Raw genomic sequence first — 21,747 nt, forward strand, 5'->3', positions numbered from 1 at the left:
TTTTTCTTTCAAAAAAAATATTTTTTCTTCCTAGAAAGATGTAACACATAGCAGGTGTTTTTGTATCATAGTCAGGGAAATAAAAGTGATGGGTGGAGTAAATCTTATTGTGGGAGGGGGGAAAAGTTATTTGCTCGGAATTGGAAAAAATTGTTCTTAAAATACATGCTAATTTAGGAAGGTTTCGCAATTTCAGATTTGGCAGTTATAATGCGGATCAAGAAAATTTTAAAAACTGCTTAAAGAGTTAAAATAATCACAAAATTGTATCAATTTTTTAAAAAGGACAACCAAATCACTTAAAAACAACTGATTATTACGCTATTCATTGGCTCACTTGAAAAAAATTGCTCAGATGTCATCATCTGATGTGGTGGTCGAGTGGTTATAGTGCCGGACTCGTGATGCGAGGATCTGGGTTCGAACCCCACAGTGGTGGTCGGCTGAAGTTGGTTTTCTGTGGTTCCCAACTTCAAGGCGCAAATGCGAGCCGATCTCCCCGTTAAAAAGTCTCGCCACAGAGAGCAACAGTCTTACAACGGTAAATCATTCAACCATAACACTTCACTCATAGTTAGTAAAACTGGGGGCAGATGACAGCACTACACATATCAAGCATTACACAGAAACAAACTTTACGTCAGGTTGCACTACACGTACACGCACATTCCTGCATGTACCGATTCGTTGGGGGGTTCCGCGGGGGAGGGGGGTGCATGTGTGGTGTAGCAGTAGTAGGTAGGGGCTCGGGGATCCATGATGTTCTTAAGTCAGCCACCTCGTTGGGCGGTTTGCCTGTTGTGGCGTTGTATTTGTATTTGTATTTGTATTATCATTTACATAACCATCACTACTACTACTAAACCACACATGCACCTCGTCCATATTCCTCTGTGGAACCTCTAATGAATTGGTACATGCGGGAATGTCTGTGTACGTGTAGTGAAACCTGACGTGAAGTTTATTTCTGTGTAGTGCTTGTTATGTGTAATTGCTGCCATCTGCCACCAGTTTTTCCAACTATGAGTGAAGTGTAATGGTTGAATAATTTATCATTGTAGGCCTGTTGCTCTCTGTGGCGAGACTTTTTAATGGGGAGATCAGCTCGCATTTGCACCTCGAAGTTCGGACATAACCATCACTGGATGCCAATGACTGGCTGATGGAAAGTGCTGCTACTAAGCTACGCACGAACCAATTCAGTGCAAAAACAAGATAGCCTCTGGAGCTGTCTTTTTTCTTGCACTGTTGATATAGCCCTACTGTGATTCCTGCCATTACTGGCCAGAGATCTATTATTACTACTTCAACAAACATCAACTATATTCAATTTATTGTCATTAATGAAATGGGTTAGAAATGAAGCCTCTGTCTATTCGTTTGGTGGCATGTTCGTCTCAAGCTTGTTCAGGAAAATATCTTACCTACATCCTCCCTCGCGTTTGAACCTAGGACCGTGACAGCAACCTTTAACAGTAATATATTAGCATGTTACCACCATGGCACTAGGGCACCAATTTGTCATTACTGGTATTCCTGCATGCGTGGTACAGTAGAGTCTCAATAATCTGAGGTGGATGGGACTAAAGCCACCTTAGAATATCAAAAACAATAAAAAAAAATGCTTTAAATGTTGGTTTTTACTTAAAAAAAAAGACAAGCAAAAGCAGTACAAGCATGCTTACCATATTTGCTAATTTTTAATTGTTTCACCTCTGTCCAGTCTTTTTACAGCTTCAAACTTAGTTAACTTAGAAACAAATTTTAATGTATTTGAATTTTTTGAAGTCATTTGGCATCATCTCACAAAGATTACAGACAGTATAAAATAGAGATCTTAGCCATACAATGTGTTTCAAAAAGTGAAGAATGCAAAAGGATGCAAAGATATGAGAATGATTGAGAATAGTTGGGGTGGGATTGATGGTGAACAATGCTGAGACACTGATAGCTTTCAATTTCCTTTCCGATGATTTTACATAAACAATCGGTGGGGGGGGGGGGCAATTCCATTCTCTACCATTGTAAAGAAAACAGTCAAACTTGTTCCTCTTTCTCAGCTATCCCCTGGAAGTTAAAATGGCCTACACCCATTCAGAGGAGTCTAATATTTTGTTACATTGGTTACCCATTATTAGGCTGGGGCCTACCTAATACCTTTCAAACTGAAATTTCTGTACAATAATACTATGTAGTATTCCTGGAAAAAATATAAAGAAGTTGGGTTTTTTGAAGGCGGAAAAAAGAGGGGAAAAGAAGGGTCTCAAGAAGGAAATTCAAAATGTTTCAGTGCCTCAGATTATCCAGAAGCTTTCTAAACTAGGATTTTTGAGACTATTGTAATAATAATTAGTGTGAGTGATTAAAAAAAGTTATTTTTTGTGCATTTTGCTTGTTTTAATAATTTGACTCGGATATTTTCTTTTTGTGGTTCATTTAGTGGTTTACAGATGTTACTTGCTTTGGCAAGAACAAATCCAGAAGCTACAGAGCAGTTTGCAAGCATTGCTGCTTTAGAAAGAATGAAGAACAAATTAGAATGGGCTGAAAGACTCTCTGTATGTAGCAATTACCTGATGTGAAAATAGATATAATAATGAAATTTATTTTTAAAAAATTGTATATTGCACTTTATTAATCTTTTGCAGTCTTATGTCAAGGTAGAATTGACATCAGGGGAAAAAAGTGGTACTTCATTCAACCCCTTACGACACAGGAAATCTCTCTTCCCCTGTGAATTTGGCTTCTTAGCAGACCTTGTAAGCTATATAAAAAATGCAATAGTTAGAATCCAGGGTTCTTCCTCATTGTGGGGGAAGTGGTGTATAAAGTACGAACAATACCAATGAAATACTGGGAAAACCTCTGGATGGTAAATGGTTAATTACAACCAGAAATCTGTAAAATCAAGTTATTGCTGGCCTGTTTCAGTGATTTGTTATCCTTCACTAGCTGTCTGTGCAAATGTACAGCTTTGCTTTAATTAATGCATTTAATGGAACAATAGATTTGTTGTCTGTCTGTTTCTTCAATTTAAAATCATGCAAATGAATTTAGAAATTAAATTAGTTCACGAGTTTAGTTCATTGTTTTTTTTAATTTTTCTTGTAAATAAATTAAATTCATGGTTAATTTTAATCATGATATTTATTGTTATCTACTGATGAAAACAATGATTTGACTGAATAAATATATGTGTGTTCAGTTTTGCATTGTTATTCAGGTATATTTTTAAATCTACCAGGAAATGAGTGCATCTGAGAAGAAAGCTGAAGATTATGAGCTTTGGAGCAAATGGCTCTCGGCATATTGTGATCGTCTTGCCCAAGAATGCAATAGCAATGAGGAACAGTCTATCAAAGATTGCAATGGCAGAAGGATTGAGCTAATGAATAAATCCAATCCTAGGTAACAAATTTTTCCCACCTTACATGTGAATAATTATTTTTTAATCCTTCAAGTGCTTTCATTATTTATGAGATCAATTGTATATTATAAATGTTTCAGAGAAAATGAAATCTTGAAGAAGAACAAACATTTTTGGTGTGACATCTTGTGAAATTATGTTCTACAACTCGTCGTGTAGAGAGAAAATATATATCACTATTCGATGTTCATACACAGTACAATAGACTACAATCTTCATCTTTGCGTGGTATCTAAAGAAAATTCACACATGCCTCTGCAGGGAACTGAACTGCCAACCTCTCTCAGTCCAAGCAAGTTTCAACCCAGTTTATGCACAGTGGTGGTTGGCTGAAGTTGTTTTTCTGCAGTTTTCCAACTTTGAGGCATGAACGTGAGCTGGTCTCCAAGTTAAAATCTCTCTGCAGAGAGAAGACAGGCCTACGACATGATACTGGCATAGCATGAAAAAACTTGCGTTTACTTCTTTACTTCAAAATATAGAACGCAGCTGGCAGCACCAACAAGAACATGAAACAAGCACAATTCTGACAACATGAATACATTAGGCCCCCCCCCCCCACACAGAACACACATTCTGGCATGTACCAATTCGTTAGAAATTCCATAGAGGAATGTGTTTGAGGTGCATGTCTGGTTAAGCAGGGCTGTAACTAGGATTTTTGCCACCCCTACAACTTTAAAATGCAATAATTCTATAACAGCGTTCTTTGTTCTTAACTAAAACACTACCACTCCCCCTAATTTTTGCCACCAAGGGCAGTTGCTCCCCTCTAGTTATGGCCCTGGGTTAAGAAATAGTCCAGCAAGTTCTCTACCATTAAGCTACAGAGAACTGACATTCTTCCCTTAAAGCATATTATGAATGCGGAATAGGACTGTCCTAGCTCAGCTAATAGCTCTTAACAACAATACCCCCTCCGAATGAAAGTTCGTGTTCATATATGCTTTGAGGCAGTGGCTCTTAACCAGGGGTGCGAGGAACCATATTTGGGGGGTGGGTCAGGGCCACTCTTACCGGATGAGGGGCCTGGTGCAAAAATAATAACTGGAGCAGAGGCGTCTTAATAATTTTGGTGATCCTTAGCACAGATTTTATATATACTGTGAGAGAGAGGAGAATCAAAAATTCAGAAAATGAAAATCATGAAAATTCAGAAAATGAAAATCATGAAAATTCAGAATAAATGAAAGAAATAATTTCGGAATAAATAAAAAATAATTTCAGAGTTAATAAAAGAAATAATTTAAATCACAGAATTCCAGAAAATAATTAAAATTGATTCCAAATACGTGAAAATTCTAAAATTCATTAAAAAAGCAATTCCAGAATTGGTGGAAATGCAGAATTTATGAAAAATATTGTTACAGTAAGAAAGGTTTCCAGTGTGACCGCACCTGTCGCACACCTCTAAGGGCGGCTCTGTTGGGGTGCGAACCAAATTTTTTAAAGTTCTTTAAAAAATAAAGAATCCCCCAAACATTTTGACACCTTATTTTTTGGCTCTTGTTCGCAGAAATGTCAAATGTTTTTTTGTAAAAGTTTCTTTTCCTGTTGATGAAATCTAGATGTTTTTTCTGAGAACGATTGTAATTTATTAAAAATTACTAGAAGGGAAACAAAAGTGTGCATTAGAAAGGAATTTCTGAATTCTGATTTAGAACGTTTCTGGTCTGTTCAGTTGTAATAATTTCCTTTACCCTGACATTGTTAAAATTAGAACAAGAAAATTTCAATCAGACCCCGCTCATAATGAAGTTGGAAAAAACAGTGAAGCTATTCATTATATGCGAACTTCGTTATATCCGTACCAGTTTTGAAACTGATTCATTCACGCAAAATGAAGCATAATTTACATACATGACATTTATTTTTCAAAATATGAATTTTGCAGTTAAATTTTAAGTTTAATTATCCACTAATTAATTGTTATAAAATTCTAATGTATTTAATTACAATTTCTTTACTTACACATAGACAACTAATTATTGGGGAGGTGTGCTGGAAGGTGCATTATCCATCCTGTTGGCTTAGAGCAATTTAAACGGTTAAGACCGACTGCTCTAAGGGAAGAAAATGTCAGTTCTCTGCCCGAAAGCAGAATACGCAGAAATTTCTGATGTATGTCGGAATCAGTGCTGCTGTAGAACAAGCTAGAAGAATTTTAAAGTGTAGAGAACACCATTATGAGAATTTTTGCCACAAACATTTCCAGTCAGCTGAGGGCTCATTGCAGAACAATGCAAAACATTCTCTTTTGGAGGGTCCCCTGTACTAGCTTAACAGTACAATGAGAATAAAACTTTATTTAATAATTTTATGAATAGTTTTTATTCGTTGTATTTACTCCACTGCCATGCAAAAGAAAAATCAAAGTGAAAAACAAGTGAAAGATTGAGAAAGAAAAATGCTGAGTAAACCACTTCATATACAGGCTTTTGGAAGAAAATTTGAATGACGGGCAGTTGAACTAGCTGAGATAAATTACTAGAGCAGGTGTCATTGTTTACACGTGGGAAATGAAGGGTAAAAAAAAAAAATGACAAAACAGGTTTCCTTTTTTCCCCTACCTTTTCCCTCCCTATGTTTGTTATACTATAAAAATATAAAACTCAATGTTGAGGGAGAAAAGATAAAAAATATAATGCTTAGGGTAAAGGGGTAAAATTTTTTCTTTCACAGGGTTGCCAATAAAGAAATTTATTTTTTTCATTTACACAGGGACTAGACATCTCATCCTTGATCGTTAAGTATTTGTGAATACAACGCTTATGATTTCCCCCCCTTTATGCAAGCCTTGTATTATATTTGGAGAGAGGTTTTTGGGGAATGGAGACAGAGGCGATGTTTGTAAGCCCAAAAATTTAAATTAGAAAATGCTACACTATACTCATTTCGAAACCCGATGAAGTTACTGTTATGTCTGTTTGTCATTTTGGTTTATTTTTGTGTATGTTTTATTACTGTCTCAGGTTCATTGTGAGGAATTACATTCTACAGAATGCAATAGAGAAAGCAGAAACTGGTGATTACAGTGAAGTGAGAAATGTTTTGAAGCTGATAGAGAACCCATTTGATGATGCAGCTGTGGATCATGACTTTGCTAAATCAAATGAATTACCTCTAAGCTCTGAGAAGCAAGGTAAGTACATTAACTCAATCTGCTGTGTTGGTGTACATATTCACCAGTATTTTTCATACACAGCTGCATACACAGGTGTGTTCAAGTGAATAGCCACCTTGGGCTCTAGTTCGTTGACTCCTCCCCCCCCCCCCATCAATATGTTTGTCTCTGATGGGCAGCTCAAGAGAAAAATATCTACCCATGCAGGACCTGTTTTTGATATCCCCTTCCCACAGGTTTTTCAACTCTGATTTGGCACTGCTCTCTCTCCAAGAGCACCGCCATGCATGGGTTGCATGTTCCAAGAGCCACCCCTGGTCTTTGTCACTTTTGTTTTAATTAATTTGTTCACACATGTTTACTCACTTTCTTGGTCTATCTTTTGATCACTGTCCTGATCCTTCTCTTTTTTGGCCACTCCCATGCTCGCACACTCTCTAACTCATTCTTTGTGGCTATTCATATGCTAGCAGACTCTTTTGGTTGCTCACTGGCCTGGTCCCTTTCAAAATGGTCCCTTTGGTCCCTTTGGCAAAAAAATAAGTAAATTTTGGACTACCTAGGAGCAACTGTGGTAAGTGTGGCACAAAATATTAAAGTTTGACTTTGAGGCAATTCTGGAGGTAAACTAATAGAGCTGTGAAACAATTTTATTTTTTAATATTTTGTCCATAAAATAATTGACAAATAATTTTGAATCCAATCTGGGACAAATGTGTCATAGTTCTAACATAAAATTTTGTTTTGAAAAGCCAGTTGGTATGCCACACTTACCCCTTGAATTGGAGCAAGTGTGTTCCAACAGGAGTAAGTGTGGCTCAAATTTTCTTTACTGCTTTTATCACTACCAGAGATGCTTTGAAAAAGTGAGGTTAAGTATAGATATATTTTTTTTCCCTTAAGAATTTTTTTGCACCTGTCAAATAATAGTTTTCCAAACATTGAATACAAAATCCTGAGAAAGCTTTAAAAAATGTAGTACCAGAAAAAAAAAAAACACATTTGAAAGCGAAACAGCTAAAGACAAACAGGAATATGTACATACGGTGTACATAACAAACACGCTTATGACATTTTACTAGTGAACTGTTGATCCTAGAGGTATACTTCCAATTAGGAAAAAAAGTTTCCATATAATGTGTGCAGTACTCAGATGTGTCATTCATATTTCAAGGGGTTTTATTGGTATTAAAATACAAAAATTAATTTTTTATGCAGTCCCAGTCTGCCCAGAAACCCAATTGGAAAGTTGTTGCTCTGTCTCTCTTGTTCTAACAAAAGAAAAAAATTCCATGTTTCTAAGCGCAATATTCATTGAGATATTCAAATTCGAAAAATGGAGGAAAATGGGGAAAAACAGCTTTAAATATGGATAAACCATTTTACTTGCATTAACACAGGACTATATAAAAGTTATTTTTTTATTTTATTTTAATAACTATACAACCCCTAGAAACATGAATGACATATCTGAGTACTACACATTATTTCAAAACTTTTTCTAATTGGAAGTGTACCTCTAGGATCAACGGTTTGCCAGTAAAATGCCATACCCCTTGTTTGCTATGCACCCTGTATAAAAAAGAAACATTCTGAAAAAAATTAAGGGGTTCTGTAGACACGCACACAGGTTACATACAAATTTCAAGGTGTTATGAATTCTAGCAAATGGTTTTTCGGAAAAACTGCCATTATGTCCTCAAATGGAATGAAGGAAATGTGGTGCCATTAAGTATAGGAACACATTTTTTAAATTAATTCATGCACATATTTGACCCATCACTTTCACTGTATCATTTGTTCCTTACAAGACAACTCAAACATTGATTTGCTGTATAATTTTTGTTATTCCAGCAAAATATGGTAACAAATATGTATTTTTAAGTGTTCAAATCTGCTATCATAACATGCAACTTTATGAATTTCTACTTGCTGTAGTAATTCAATTGCTTGCGATACAGTGAAATAATCAGATATAAAGTATCGTATAAATGAACTCCAATGAAAAACTGCACACAGTAATGCAACAAAAACAGCTACATGACCGACCACAGAAAAAGATTGCTACTGCAGGGAGTCCCACATTGCACATCGAGGGGCTAGAGCACCAACCTCTTGGTGATTATAAAAAAAAGGCTGTCATTTGGAATCTGCAATAAATTGTAGGTCCTGGTCTAATTATCCCTTGTGTGCAGAAAATAGTGTGACGAAAATGATGAACGAGAAACTGAAAGATTTGAAGAATAGAGAAATATGGAAAGGTTGCTTCAGAATCGGTACATTTGGGATAATAGCAGTTTCAACAAATGCAATAGGTCATTTGCTATGCATTTACATCATAGATAAGAAAATTTAGATCGGCTGTAACTACCTTCAGATACAAATTATTGAACCATTAAAGAAAGAGTGTTGCAATCATCTACCAAATTTCTTTTGCATAACTTGTATGTGGACATCTGTGTTTGCCAAAAATTTAATCTCACAGATGCTCTTCTTTATGCATGTTAAATGCCGTTGACACAAGTGGTGAATCAATCACCGCTTGTGAATCAATTGTTTGTGTATTGACAAACAAATGTGTTAACAAAAATTTGTAATTACTTAAAAAATATTAAATTCTCACAGGTGTCACATCATATATTTTTATACGGTGGTGAGTAGGGCTCCCCAGTGTATTTCATTACTGCTAATTGAAAAAATAATCTGATTATATTAATATGTAAAAGAAATCATACTGAGTATGTTCAGAGATCTGGTGTGATTATTTCTTTATGGCAGAAAATATAAGAATTTGAATAAATAAACTATGAATTTGAATTTTACATTCCTTTGTAGAATCATTTTGGTGTGACAAAAATAAACGTTTACTTATGCCACTTCCTTATAAATTAATAGATTTCTCAGTACTTGCTATAAAATGTTTGATGCTGAGCTACAAGATTATTTTTAAAATTTACAACGTGCTGCCACACTTACCCCCAGTTGACACTCATTTTGTATGAAAAAAGCCATTTTTTTTAGCAAAATTCATATGTTATTTGAAGCATGATTGCAGAAAACTCCATGAATGAAATGAAAATGAGCCAATCTTTATTGCTTTTCTTTATAGTTTGAGTGTTATCTTCTTTCAAGAATGAAAGGAAGGCTTCAGATGTGCACTATAAACTTCAATAAATCATAATTTCAACCAGTAAAATATGCAGATGTTCATTTATATGGTTAGTCTGCATTCTATATCTAAATTTGTTTATTTTAGGGGAAACAAGAAATTTGGCGCAGTGCAATGATCAAACATGCAGTCTTCCTCCTGATTGGGGGTTGAATCTTCAAATTACCTGATCTTCATAGCCCTGATTAAGATTCACTTGGTGAGTAATTTATTACTGAATTACATTTTAAGTTAATATTGATATGATATTAAAAAAAAATAATTTAAATATCTTTGGAAATCAATATCATCTAATTAAAATTCTTTAACTAATAAAAATTTCTTTTGGAACAGTGCATTTACTGGCAGAAAAATCAGAATGTTATGGAAAACTGGGACATGGTCAGTCTATGTAGGGGTCAGCGATAATTTTTTTTTGATTAAAAGGGGTGCTTCAAAAAGTTTTGGAACCGCTGGCATAGACTACTTACTTGTACTTTAGGTGCATTTTGTATGTTTAAATAGTAGAGTAAAAATTCCTCCGGTGGTTTTCTAACGAATTGATGCACACTGGTTTTGTCTGGCCTTAATGAATTTGTTGTTACTTATGATTTTGTGTTCCAGTGGTGCTACCATTTGGCTTTTATATTTTGAAGTGAAAATAATAGATATCTAAATTTTCCTGGTATGTTGGTATCCAGTTGAAGATCTGTCTGCTCTCTGCAGAGAGACTTTTTCAAATGGGGATGGGGGACTTTATCACTGTTCCATTCAAAAAATGATGGTATTTCTTGAAACCTATTGGGGAAAGAATTCACCAATAGGTTACTCCTCTTTATTTAGATTATTATGGTTAGTTAATTATTCCTTGAAGGAGTAATGGCTCGCATTTACTCCTCCAAGTTTGAAAACTGCGGAGAACCCACTTCAGCCGACCACTACTTTTGCAACTGTTAGTGGAAGATGACACTTTTGTGGTTTCTGCAATTAACACGAGAAAAATACTTACCGTATATACTAGTGTATAAGCCGAGTTTTTCATGGAAAAATTTGTTCGTGGGGGGGAAGGTCGGCTTATACTCGGGTCAATTTTCGATGAGAAAATATCGACCCCACAATCAGTAGTCATTTTTGTAGCAGTGTTTGAGAAACCAGCGTTATGGGTATGGGATATGTTCAACCCCCACGAAAACCGATAATGTCAAAGCCGAGGCAAAGAAATTGAAAACAGCATTGGCTTTGATACCAGGTGGGCTAACGTCGATTGTACAGCCTTTATATGTGAGCATCAACTAGCCTCTGAAAGACTATTTGAAGAATTTGTGGATCGAATGGATGAGTTCCGATGATGAAGAAGCTACAAAAAGTGGTGCCTTGAAGAAACCTGACATTGGCCTAGTGTGCCAATGGGTACATGAGGCGTGGAATTGCGTTTCCGCCGAAATGATCATCCTATCCTTCATAAAGTTTTGCATCAGCAATACGATGGACGGAACTAAAGATGATATCCTGTTTGAAAGTGACAATGACGATGAGACAGCCCAGATGAAAATAAAAATGGAGATGCCGCACCCTTTGATGATCTAATTGATTACGATGAGCTTGGAGACCGGGTAGAAACGGATTAAAAAGTTTGAATCATTTTCTATTGCAAATTTCCACAAGCTATTCATTTTGCATTAAAATATAAGAATTTTTTTCTCTAAAATGCACATATTTTTTCGGGTCGGCTTATACACAGGTTTTCAATTTATTGTGGTTGTGATGGTCCTGAATTAGGGAAGGGGTATTGGATTATACACGAGTATATACGGTACTTGAATTTTTCAGTAAATGAGAGTTCAATTGTCATAAAGGGAGTAGGATCTTATTTTTTAAAGTGAGGTGTATAACTTCAAAGACGAGTGTAAATTTTTCATTCTTTAAAATAAACTTCTTGATATTGTTTTACATGTATTTCAATGGGTACCCAGTTTTACCCACAGGGGGCAAAACAAGATATTTGCTCCTTTTTCAGAAAAAAAAAATCAATTTAAAAGGAAAATTTTTTAAATAAAGAAGTCACTTTTGTGTATTCAGGTAGTTGAATATCCATTGAAGCTGTATAACAGTTTTGTATAATTTTCTTTTCATGTTTCGGAATAATGTAGACTCAAACATTTGGTACGCGGATTTGCCCCACTTTCTCCTACACCTTGTTGCATTACACCCATATTAGAATTATTTGTTGTAAACCAGACTCATTAAAATGAGCAATATTTAGCCCCTATTAGTTCGTTATAATAAGGTTTTACTGTATAAGTAAAATACTTTTTCCCACTAGAAAGAGTTCATTTCTTGTCCATGTCATTTTTTGAGAGCTGTTGTAGTTTTACATGTTCAGAGATTTATAAAATCACTCAAAACTGAGGAAATCTGAAATAAAATTTAAAGAAACAACTATTCAACTTGGTTGAGTGAGATTTTATCAGTTTATCGTAACAGTAGAATAAAGGAAAACTATATGTTTTTTGCCCTTAATCAACCATTTTAGCTAATTAAAAAATCCACTCCAATTAATTAAAATGTGTTAATTTTGTAGTTTCAATTAAAAATATGCTAAGGGGCCGTTCAAGTATTATGTAAGCAAATTTTTAGCCATTTTTGAACCCCCTCCCCCTTGTCAGCAAAATTTCGTCATCAGCTCTGCCCCTTTCAATCCAACTCATATTTTCATAAAGGGTGGTTGATGATGTAAGCATTATCCAAACCCCTCCCCCTTGTCATCAAAAGTCAGCAAATCGGAACCCCCCCCCCCCCCATCGATGATGGCTTAATACTTGTTGAACAGTCCCTAACAGCACCAATTTTTATCTGCTTTTGTAAAAAAAATATTTTTAATACGTTTTGAACCATAAAGGGTTAAAGTAAATTAAAAGTCCTCATAGAAAAATGCACTCACGACATTTTTGTCTAAGATTCCAATTATTTGTTCTTTAAACCCCCATATTATCATGTCTGTTTTTCATTAATCACTTACCTATTATTTCAATTGTATTTTTCTCGTAGATCAGGGCATTATTTTGTTGGTATTTTCGTGCGATGGAAAGCATTGATAAAATCTAAGGAAATAAAAATTCCACTGTTCCATTCAAAAAATGATGGTATTTCTTGAAACCTGTTGGGGAAAGAATTTGCCTGATGAACCTGAATGGAACTGAACAGCATTTTTTCACTTTCCGGCATGGAAATTATGCTTTATAGAATAATGTAAAATTCATTGTAATTTAGAGTTGTGTATATATGTAAAAATATTCATACTGTTATTTGATTGGTGTTATGATTTTAGATGTAGAAAATTGTTGCAATGTTAGAGAAATCAATTAAAAAATGTTTTTGTATGAATATTTCTGACATGGCTGTTTTCATACTGCATGTTTTGTTTTACGTATGCAAAATAATTTTTTTTTTGTGATATTATCAAATCCTCAACGTAGGAGCAGGTGGGTCCGAAAATTTCACTCTTACACTTAAACACATTCCAAACCGAGTACCTTTTCTTTCAGTTGCTAATTGGTTTACATAAATGACATTGATTACAAAAACTTGGACAGCATGTTTTTAGGTATTGTTTTTGGATGAAAAAACTATGATATGCAGTAAACTATCGATAATCTGGCGTTTTTCAGGCAAGTTTTTTTTAGCTCTGTGTAGAAGAGGAAAACGTCATTCATGTCTTTGCGCATAATTTTATATTGCTTAAATGGGCTTTTTCAATTGACATCCAGAAGTAATGCAGTAATCCAGACAACCTCGTCTGATATGTGCTGTATCAGCGACAGTCTACTGTGGTTCCTAAGAAAAATCTATAACTGGGTTTCAGACCCTGTGGTCTATTTCAGACTTATGTGGAAAATTGTGCCCTGTGCATTATTTTTTTAAGAATCTGGCGGCAGCAACAGTAATGCGCATATGCACTATGTTTATCCAAACATACCTGGTCGTTAAAAAAAACTTGATAAGTTGTCATGTACTTTTATTTTTCAATCTGATCCCAGTTACTATCAAACAGGTGCGTCTGCATATGCCAACCTGCTTTCACTGTGGAGTAATGAATATGCCAGATTTTTTTCTTCCCTTCCCCCTCCCCCCGCCCACTCGCAAACCGATTACGATCGCAGCATCACAGACTTCGCTATGCGAAATCCAAGAAGTGCAACGCAAGTCTCTGTGACCGTAGGGCGGATCATCGCAAGTACGAATTCGTCGCTCGTCTCGGAATTCATTGCAACTTGTCATCCCATCAATCGATATGCCTCAGAGTTGAGTTGTGAAGCCGGGTGTTTCCGATACTTCAATGTTCAATGTCACCCGATTCACATACGAAAGCTTAGCGAATCGCTCAAGGACAACGCATTGCCCGAGTGTGTAGACGTACCTTTCAGTGCACGTGGAAACCCCCAGATAACTAAATCTAATAAAATATAATCTCTTCTGGGCATCTGCTGTGAAAAAAGAATTCGTCCTTAAAAGAGGGGTGACCGTAAGTCAGAAGTTCGAGATGTATACTTTTATTATACGAGAGCAGGGGAGTATTATTTGGCTTAAAAAATTAAGAGGTTGTACTATACTGTGTGGTTTTCGAGAGTATGTTGATACTTCAAGTCATTTAAAAGGGCCTCAGAGCATCACTTGTTTAGAAGCTCAGGTACAGTCGAATCCCTTAATAACGAACTTCAAGAGACCAGAGCAATCACTTCGTTATAAAGGAATTCTATATGTTTTACATTGTTCCTATGTCGAATTGTCTGGGGAATTGGAAAAGTTTTCGTTAAAACGAGATTTTTTCGCTATAACGGTATTCGTTAAAACGGGAACTGACTGTATTATTGCAAGAGCTCTGCACCAGTTTCAGATAAATGGAGGGAATTGAATTTTTCCACATTTTCGACAATGAGATGGAAAACATCGCGTGATGTATTATTACGACCAAGCCAAGGAAGGCATTTCGGTTGTGTGACAGATACGTGTCACTCCTGTCTATTCAACCTTTGTACCTCCTCCATTAACCTTAACAAGTCACTGTATGACCCTCCTTTTGAGGCCCTTACTTACATTTATCCATTCACGGCCATTCCCTGCTCTACCACCATCCATAACATCCAAAAAAAAACGAAACACAATACGCCGTTATACGCGTCCAGCTGACGTATTTCTGACGGAACCTCGCGCAACATTCGTCGATAGTTACGAATTGTGCTGTACGAAGTTACGCCGGGGCGTGAACCGACTGTAGAGGGTGTACGCGTTTTTTTTAAATAAAATGGGCTCTCCATAAGTTTGCGTGTTTCGCTTCTGGATAGAAAGGGGGGAAAGCCATATATAATTAGTAGGCATTTTTATTTTTCCCTCTCCGCTTGTTCCTTTCATCTCTCTACCTGGTTACTACTATAATATCTATCTATGTATCTTACATGTGACTTTTTAAACCGTGGCGTGGGAAAAATGTCAGAAGGCTCGCGGTGAGGTAATGGTTTTTTTGCTAGTCAATAATGCAAGAGACGGTAAGATTCTGCCTCGAACGTGGTGTGAGTGCCAGTAATTGGTCGATATCGGACTGAGTTGACCTGGAACCTTTTTTTCCCCGTCAAGAAGAAATCGTATTTTTGCTCCCAGTCTCTCTCTATCCTGGTTAGCTGACAACAAAAATTCCATGTTACTAGATGTCACCAGTGAGCAGATAATAAATTTATGGTTTTACTTTAGATTTCTAATGAGATTAGAACAGTTTCTTTTGTGTAATATCGTGTCTTGGGAGGCGCTGGAATAACCGAAGGAGTGGAATGTTATGGCATTTTTCCCCACTTCCAGACTCTAAACATAAATGCCCTTTTTTGCAAGAATATATTTTTTTTGGCTCTGTTCCGATTAATCGATCAATTGTTAATCGCAGTTGAAAATTCTAGTTGAATTAATCGAGTCGATTTATCCGATCTTATTAAAAGTTTATCATTTAACTTGGTTTATTTGACCAAATCGATTAAATGTCTTATAAATTATGGTCCTATACGAAACATTTCAAACAAGTGCGCATATGAATCAAATTTTTCAACATGAGGAAAAACAAGTCGATTCAACGAAAACCACTGACGATTTCTAAAATTACTGAATAAAAAAAAACCCGACGAGATCCAAGTTAAAATATTCCAGGTTATGACAAGCATGTTCAGCACATCATCCCCCCCTTACACCAGAGATTAGGAATGTACAAATTTTCACTTTTGGGTTTATCGGCTGGTTGGATTACCTATTTCGCCAGAAACGCGCGAATGGTACCTTCCTTCCATTGAAACACATTTTACAAAACAGTTTAGGAGAATAACCACAGAGTAACGTGGGTAGCGTAAGCATTCAAAAGTCGTTTTCCAAGTTTTAGAAATTTGCACATTTTTGGCAAAATGGAGACGATATTAAATAGCTTCGAGCGGGCGGCCTTTATTTCTTATAATCTATTTCTATATTTCTTTACATCCATTCAGTGGATAGATGCGTGACCTGAATAGGATATATTTTTATGGCATCAAAATTAATATTATGTAGTTACCACCACAACGTTTACTATGAATGAAGCATTTGAAAATATTCGATTAAAATTCAATTAATTGGTCGATTAATCTATTAACATTTTTTGATCGAACAGTTAAAAGTTTTAATCGATTCAAAGCCCTAATTTTCTTGAATCTTTCTGTAGAACTTAGATATTTTTAGCACTGAAAACTTCAAACGATTTTTTTTAAATATTCGACCCCTCGCATTAATTCTTATCAACAAGGTCCCCAGTGGAGAAAAGTTTCTTTCTCCACAATGCTTTACATAACATGTTTTGCTCACGCACTTCACGGCACTGTAGAGACGAATAGCTGACCGATCACTGTCTCAATAGGCCATGGCTTACTCGGGGAGGAGCAGGAGTTGACAGAGCACCCTATGTGGGGTCCATGTTTTGGTTTCATTTTTCTGAATCATAAATGCACTGCAAACACACAACCGTGACAAGCTATTTTACATCTCCAGAATTTGAGAGATCTTTTTCTAAGATCGATGCAAACCGATCGCATTCAAAGCTCGATAGTTGAAAATTTTGAGGAAAAATATGTCGTTATTATAAAAATGCTTTTTAAATAATTCCGTGTTAAAAAACGTTATACATAGTTTTGATATGATTGCTCTTCAGTTTCAGCTAGCACTATTTTGTGCGTCAGGGAATTGCATATCAAGTGTTCGATTAAATCAAACTACGACATAACCTTGAAGGACGACAAACAATTTTTTTTAGCATAATATCAAGTTTTCTAATAAAGCGCAATCTTATATAATCTCTTTTGATAAAACAGTAGATTCAATTAGTGAAGCCAATTGTTTAGCCGATATTCGGACTCTTAATATCGTATCTTTTAGTTACTTTTTCCCTTTTTTCCATTAATGTTTTTTAGTGCCTATTTCGGGCATTTTTGGTCTTTCTCCCCTGCCTATTTTGGCAATTTTTGGTGCCTGATCTTCCGGGCTGTAGTTATGTTATACTTGCTCTATGGACCAGTAAAATGACAAACAATTCAGTAGACCACTCACTCTCTGGCTGAAGGGGGGGGGGTGTCTTCAATCTTTCAGACATTCCGGACCAAATTACAACTTGCCATGAAGCCCGCGGGTCACCAAGTCACCTGGTATTCCTCCGTTCAAGTATTACGTCAGCAAATGTTTAGATATTTTTGACATACCCCCTCCCCTGCCAGTAAAAGTCAGCAAAACTCTGACCCCCCTTGTCAGCAAAATTTCATCAGCTCTGCTTCCCCCCCCCCCCACCTCTCAAAAACGTGTGTGTGCGGGTGGGGGTTCGTGTGCGTGTGTGCCCCCCCCCCCACGATCAAAAAAATTATTTTTTTACTGCAAAAAATACTTTTTAAAACATTAAAATTTCGGGAGAGTATCAAATAATAAAAACTTATGTGCTATTATAATCAATTTCTGTTAATTTCAATGCTGTATGAAGGCTAAGAACTCAAAATGTCTCTAGGAAATTCAATGCGACCCATCCTCTAAATCATATATGGTAAATCCTTGGCTCGCGGGCCAAATGTGGCCTTGTGGGTAGTATCTGATATGGCCTGTCCCCCCCTCCACAAACGTAATTTTGTAAAAATGAACAAAGTGGCACACTTACAAGTGACCCGTGGCACAATGCCAGAGCATTTAAGCGGTCCGTAGTAGATTTCCAGATCACTCAAGTAGGCCCGTAATACATTCACAGTTCACTCTTCAGTGGCCCGTAATACATTCACAATTCACTTAAGTGACCTGCGTCACAGTTTTCCAGAACACTTAAGCGGTCCGTGGCACATTTAGAGATCCTTTGAGTGATATGCGGCACAATTTTAGAGCACTTAAGCGGCGCCCCAGTGCGGTTTTACATCACTCAAGTTACCGGCGGCACATTCTCAGATTACCAAGTGATCCGCGGCATAATTACGTATCATTTGAGTGACAGGAGGCACAGTTCCAGAGCACTTATGCGGTCTGCGGCACATTTTCAGACCATTTGAAGGATACGCGGAACATTTAGAGAACATTAAAGTAACTCTGTAGGGGTCTCATCAATAGGAGGAATGCTACTTCATATGTCCACAAACTAGCGAAAGCTTTTTCTTGTTTCTGGCGCACCGAGTAAGATGCCATTAAGAATATTTCAAAATTTTATAAAGGGTAGTTGGTGACGTAAATATCATTCAAACCCCCTCCCCCTATCATCAAAATCGAATTCCCCCCCCCCAATCGATGCTGACGTAATATTTGAATGACCCCTTATTAAATAAGTTTTCCCAAATTATTAAACGTGATCCTCACGTATTCCCAAGGGATCAGCATGATCCGTCCAGGGAATTTGTTAGTGTTAGTAAACATCCATGCCCGAACCCAGTCCTGCACAGTGAGAAGCTAGTTCCCTAACCACTCGACAGGCCAGGCGGCCAATAATTTTCCCATTGTATAATTGAAGTCCCATTGAATAATTTTCCCAAATTATTAAACACTATTAATTTACTCTGAAATTATTTCTTTCGTGGAGTTTGAATTTTTATTTAGTTTGGAACAATTTCTTTCATCGGTTCCGATCTTTTTACTAATTATTTCTTTTATATAAATTCTAATATTTGTCCCGATAATTCGGTAATTATTTTTTTCAGTGATTCCGAAATTTCGGGACAAATTTTAGAATTTATAAAATAAATAATTAGTAAAAAGATCGAAATTGATGAAAGAAATTGTTCCAAACTAAATAAAAATTCAAATTCCCCGAAAGAAATAATTTCAGAGTAAATTAACAGTGTTTAATAATTTGGGAAAACTTGTTTAATAAGGGGTCATTCAAGTATTACGTTAGCATCAATTGGGGGGAATTCGGTTATTATTTTTTTCAGTGACTCCAAAATTTGTGTCAATAATTCTGAAATTTTTTGTGCCGCCAATAACTCATTAATTTTAAATTTCCATTAGTTATGAAATTATTTCTTTCACAAATTCTTAACAGCGTCTCCAGGAAGTCCTAGTTAACAGAGCTTTTTTCTCAACTGGTTATGGGAACATGCTTTAATTAGAGAAAGTATCCAAATAACATGCACATTTTACATTTGTGTCATCTAGTTTACTACCCAAAACCGACAGCTGGACCACTGGGCTGAGATTTCTTGTGGGTCCTAAGACCACATTTTCACGGGGCCCCTTCTACAGTGAATTCATGGGGTGAAAAAAAAAGTTTAGTCCCAGTCCCCAGGCTGGATCCTTGTCAGTCCCACCGGGGCCGGATTAACTCATATGGAGGCCCTAAACACCCAAGTGATTTTGGCGCCCCCTCAGCCCGTCTCCTTTACTTTTAACTTTAATGCATTACCCGAGACCTCATGACAATTAGATCTGTTTGCAGTTTTAAGAATAAAGTATGTAAATTGGCAACCAGGTAGTTTTAATTTGGGGGGATTCAGGAAAAACCATTTCACTCGAAGCCTATGATCCCACGCGGCTCGGGAGCCTCGAATACCGGGACGCCTAATGACAATTTGATCTGGTTAAAGTTTTGGGGAGAGTAAGTATGCAAATTGGTAGACAAGAGTATTTATAGCTAGGTGGGGAGAAGAACTTAGAAAATTTGTTTTACCCTGGGGGCCTATGATGCTGTGGCTCTAGACCTACTTAATTCACCTAATTTTGCTCTGAAAATAGAGCAAAATTTTAATCCAAAAACAGCATTGACATGAGTTCTTGTTTGCAATTAACTTAGTTTCTTTGCTTTGGTGTTTCCCTCAGGGCTGCAACTAAAAACTAAAATTTTCCCGGTTACTTAGGGGATCTGTATCCATTTTGGCGCCCCATCCTCATAATTTTTAACGAAAAAGAGTAAACTCAGCACCCTTCCTGATCCATAGCCCGGGCACCAGACCCTTAGTTGCAGTCCTGGTCAACCTTCCAGAAAGATCTTCAACTGTACAATCAACTGCCCTTAAAATTTTAGGATTTTCTACCGGATGGTGGATGCTGGGAAAAGAAATTTAAAATTAAAAAAAATTACTATATTTGATAATTTTTTCTAGTGCTGCCCCCTTTTCTCTTGATGCCCTAAGCACGTGCTTATCTTGCTTAATGGTTAATTCGGCCCTGAGCCACCACCCTTACGTGCCATAAAAACCCATATTTGCCTCATTACGCACTCATACAGTTATTGCCGTTATTGGGTTGCTGTATTCTTGAAATACATGACATCCATATTCATTATGGGCATCTTTTTTCTCAGCCACCTCGTTGGGCATTTTGCCTGTTGTGGCGTTGTATTTGTATTTGGGTAAGTCGTAAAATGACTGATAGCGGCCTTGTGATAATTTTCAGTAACACAAAAATTAGCCTTTTAAAGCCTTTATTTCAATTGTTTTATGGAAGGGATGCCGAAGAAACACTAGCATCGCCGCCGATAATCATAATAAAAAGACGGAAGTACAGGGCGATTTATAATTAAAGTCCCCCGTGCACACCCCGAGTAGTTTTTCTCAAAAACGGCTCATTCGAATACAGCCAAGTTTTTAGGATATCTTAATGTGACCATGGGTAAGAGATATTTATAAAATATTAAAAAAAAAGTTCAATTTTCTACCAACAGGTGGAAAAATGGCGCTTTTTTTTTATTAAATTTCCCTTTTTCCCATGGAAGTATGAAAATAAATTTAAACTTTGCATTATGAGTAAACTAAAGATAGTGGAGTTGAACATTGAAAAGAATAAAGAAGGTACTGATTCATTCAATTGACACATTTAATTACTGTTTTTTTTAAATTTCTTAATTGTAAGAGATATTGTTATTAATTAAAGGGATATTTTGTACACAATTATTTTTTTAGCACCTATTCCAAAGGTTAATGCCTATAAGTACAGTTAGTCATTCGTCAAGTTCTAAAGTCATGTTCGAAGTGTTCAATTGAGATGTTGATCAAGGTGATCGCGAGTACGAAATCAGACACGAGCAGGGAGCACCGTGGTACGCTCTATATCTTTGACACCTCTCTAATTAATGGAACCGTAGGTGTCCAGCTCTGGCAGGTTTTACTTTATATTATTTTTCCCGTAACGCATTTTTATTCTTTGTAATTGTACCCTGTTTCAAGGTACAAGATCCCTTGGAACATTTTTAAATTTTCAAAAATTCGTATTTCATGATTACAGTGAGAAAAATAAGTATAGTTTAAAATTTATATGATGTTTCATGAAGTATAGCATACAGGTACTAAAAATGAATTCAATGAAATTTAACGCCAAAAATTGACTGTTAAAAAGTTTCAAAAATGATGTGCCATGGTATAAGAGTCTCTATTCTAAATCATATTTACATACTCAGCATACTTTTTCCATTGGCAAACCATAGATTGAATGTTTTCGTATGCATATATACGACATGTACACAGTACATCTCATATGTAAGTATCAGCCGAAAGAGGGAGAATGCCCTAATGCATTATACTCAATTTCACGAAA

At 36.2% G+C, this 21,747-nt stretch overlaps 1 protein-coding gene across 1 annotated transcript in view; it reads left to right on the forward strand.

Moving 5' to 3' along the window:
- LOC149087391 (protein adenylyltransferase SelO, mitochondrial-like) overlaps positions 1–13,077 on the forward strand; it is a 29,150-nt gene extending 16,073 nt beyond the window's left edge. The window contains exons 10-14 of the mRNA XM_089231474.1: positions 2,441–2,558; positions 3,245–3,408; positions 6,400–6,569; positions 9,808–9,919; positions 12,748–13,077. Of these exons, the coding sequence (XP_089087600.1) occupies positions 2,441–2,558; positions 3,245–3,408; positions 6,400–6,569; positions 9,808–9,890 (535 nt within the window). The 3' untranslated portion in view covers positions 9,891–9,919; positions 12,748–13,077. The remainder of the gene's footprint in view (positions 1–2,440; positions 2,559–3,244; positions 3,409–6,399; positions 6,570–9,807; positions 9,920–12,747) is intronic.
- Positions 13,078–21,747: the final 8,670 nt, after the last annotated feature.

This window comes from Pholcus phalangioides, unplaced genomic scaffold, assembly GCF_987345545.1.
Source record: "Pholcus phalangioides strain wild (caught in Gottingen) unplaced genomic scaffold, Ppha-v1.0 ptg000004l_1, whole genome shotgun sequence".
NCBI classification, from domain to species: Eukaryota; Metazoa; Arthropoda; class Arachnida; order Araneae; family Pholcidae; genus Pholcus; species Pholcus phalangioides.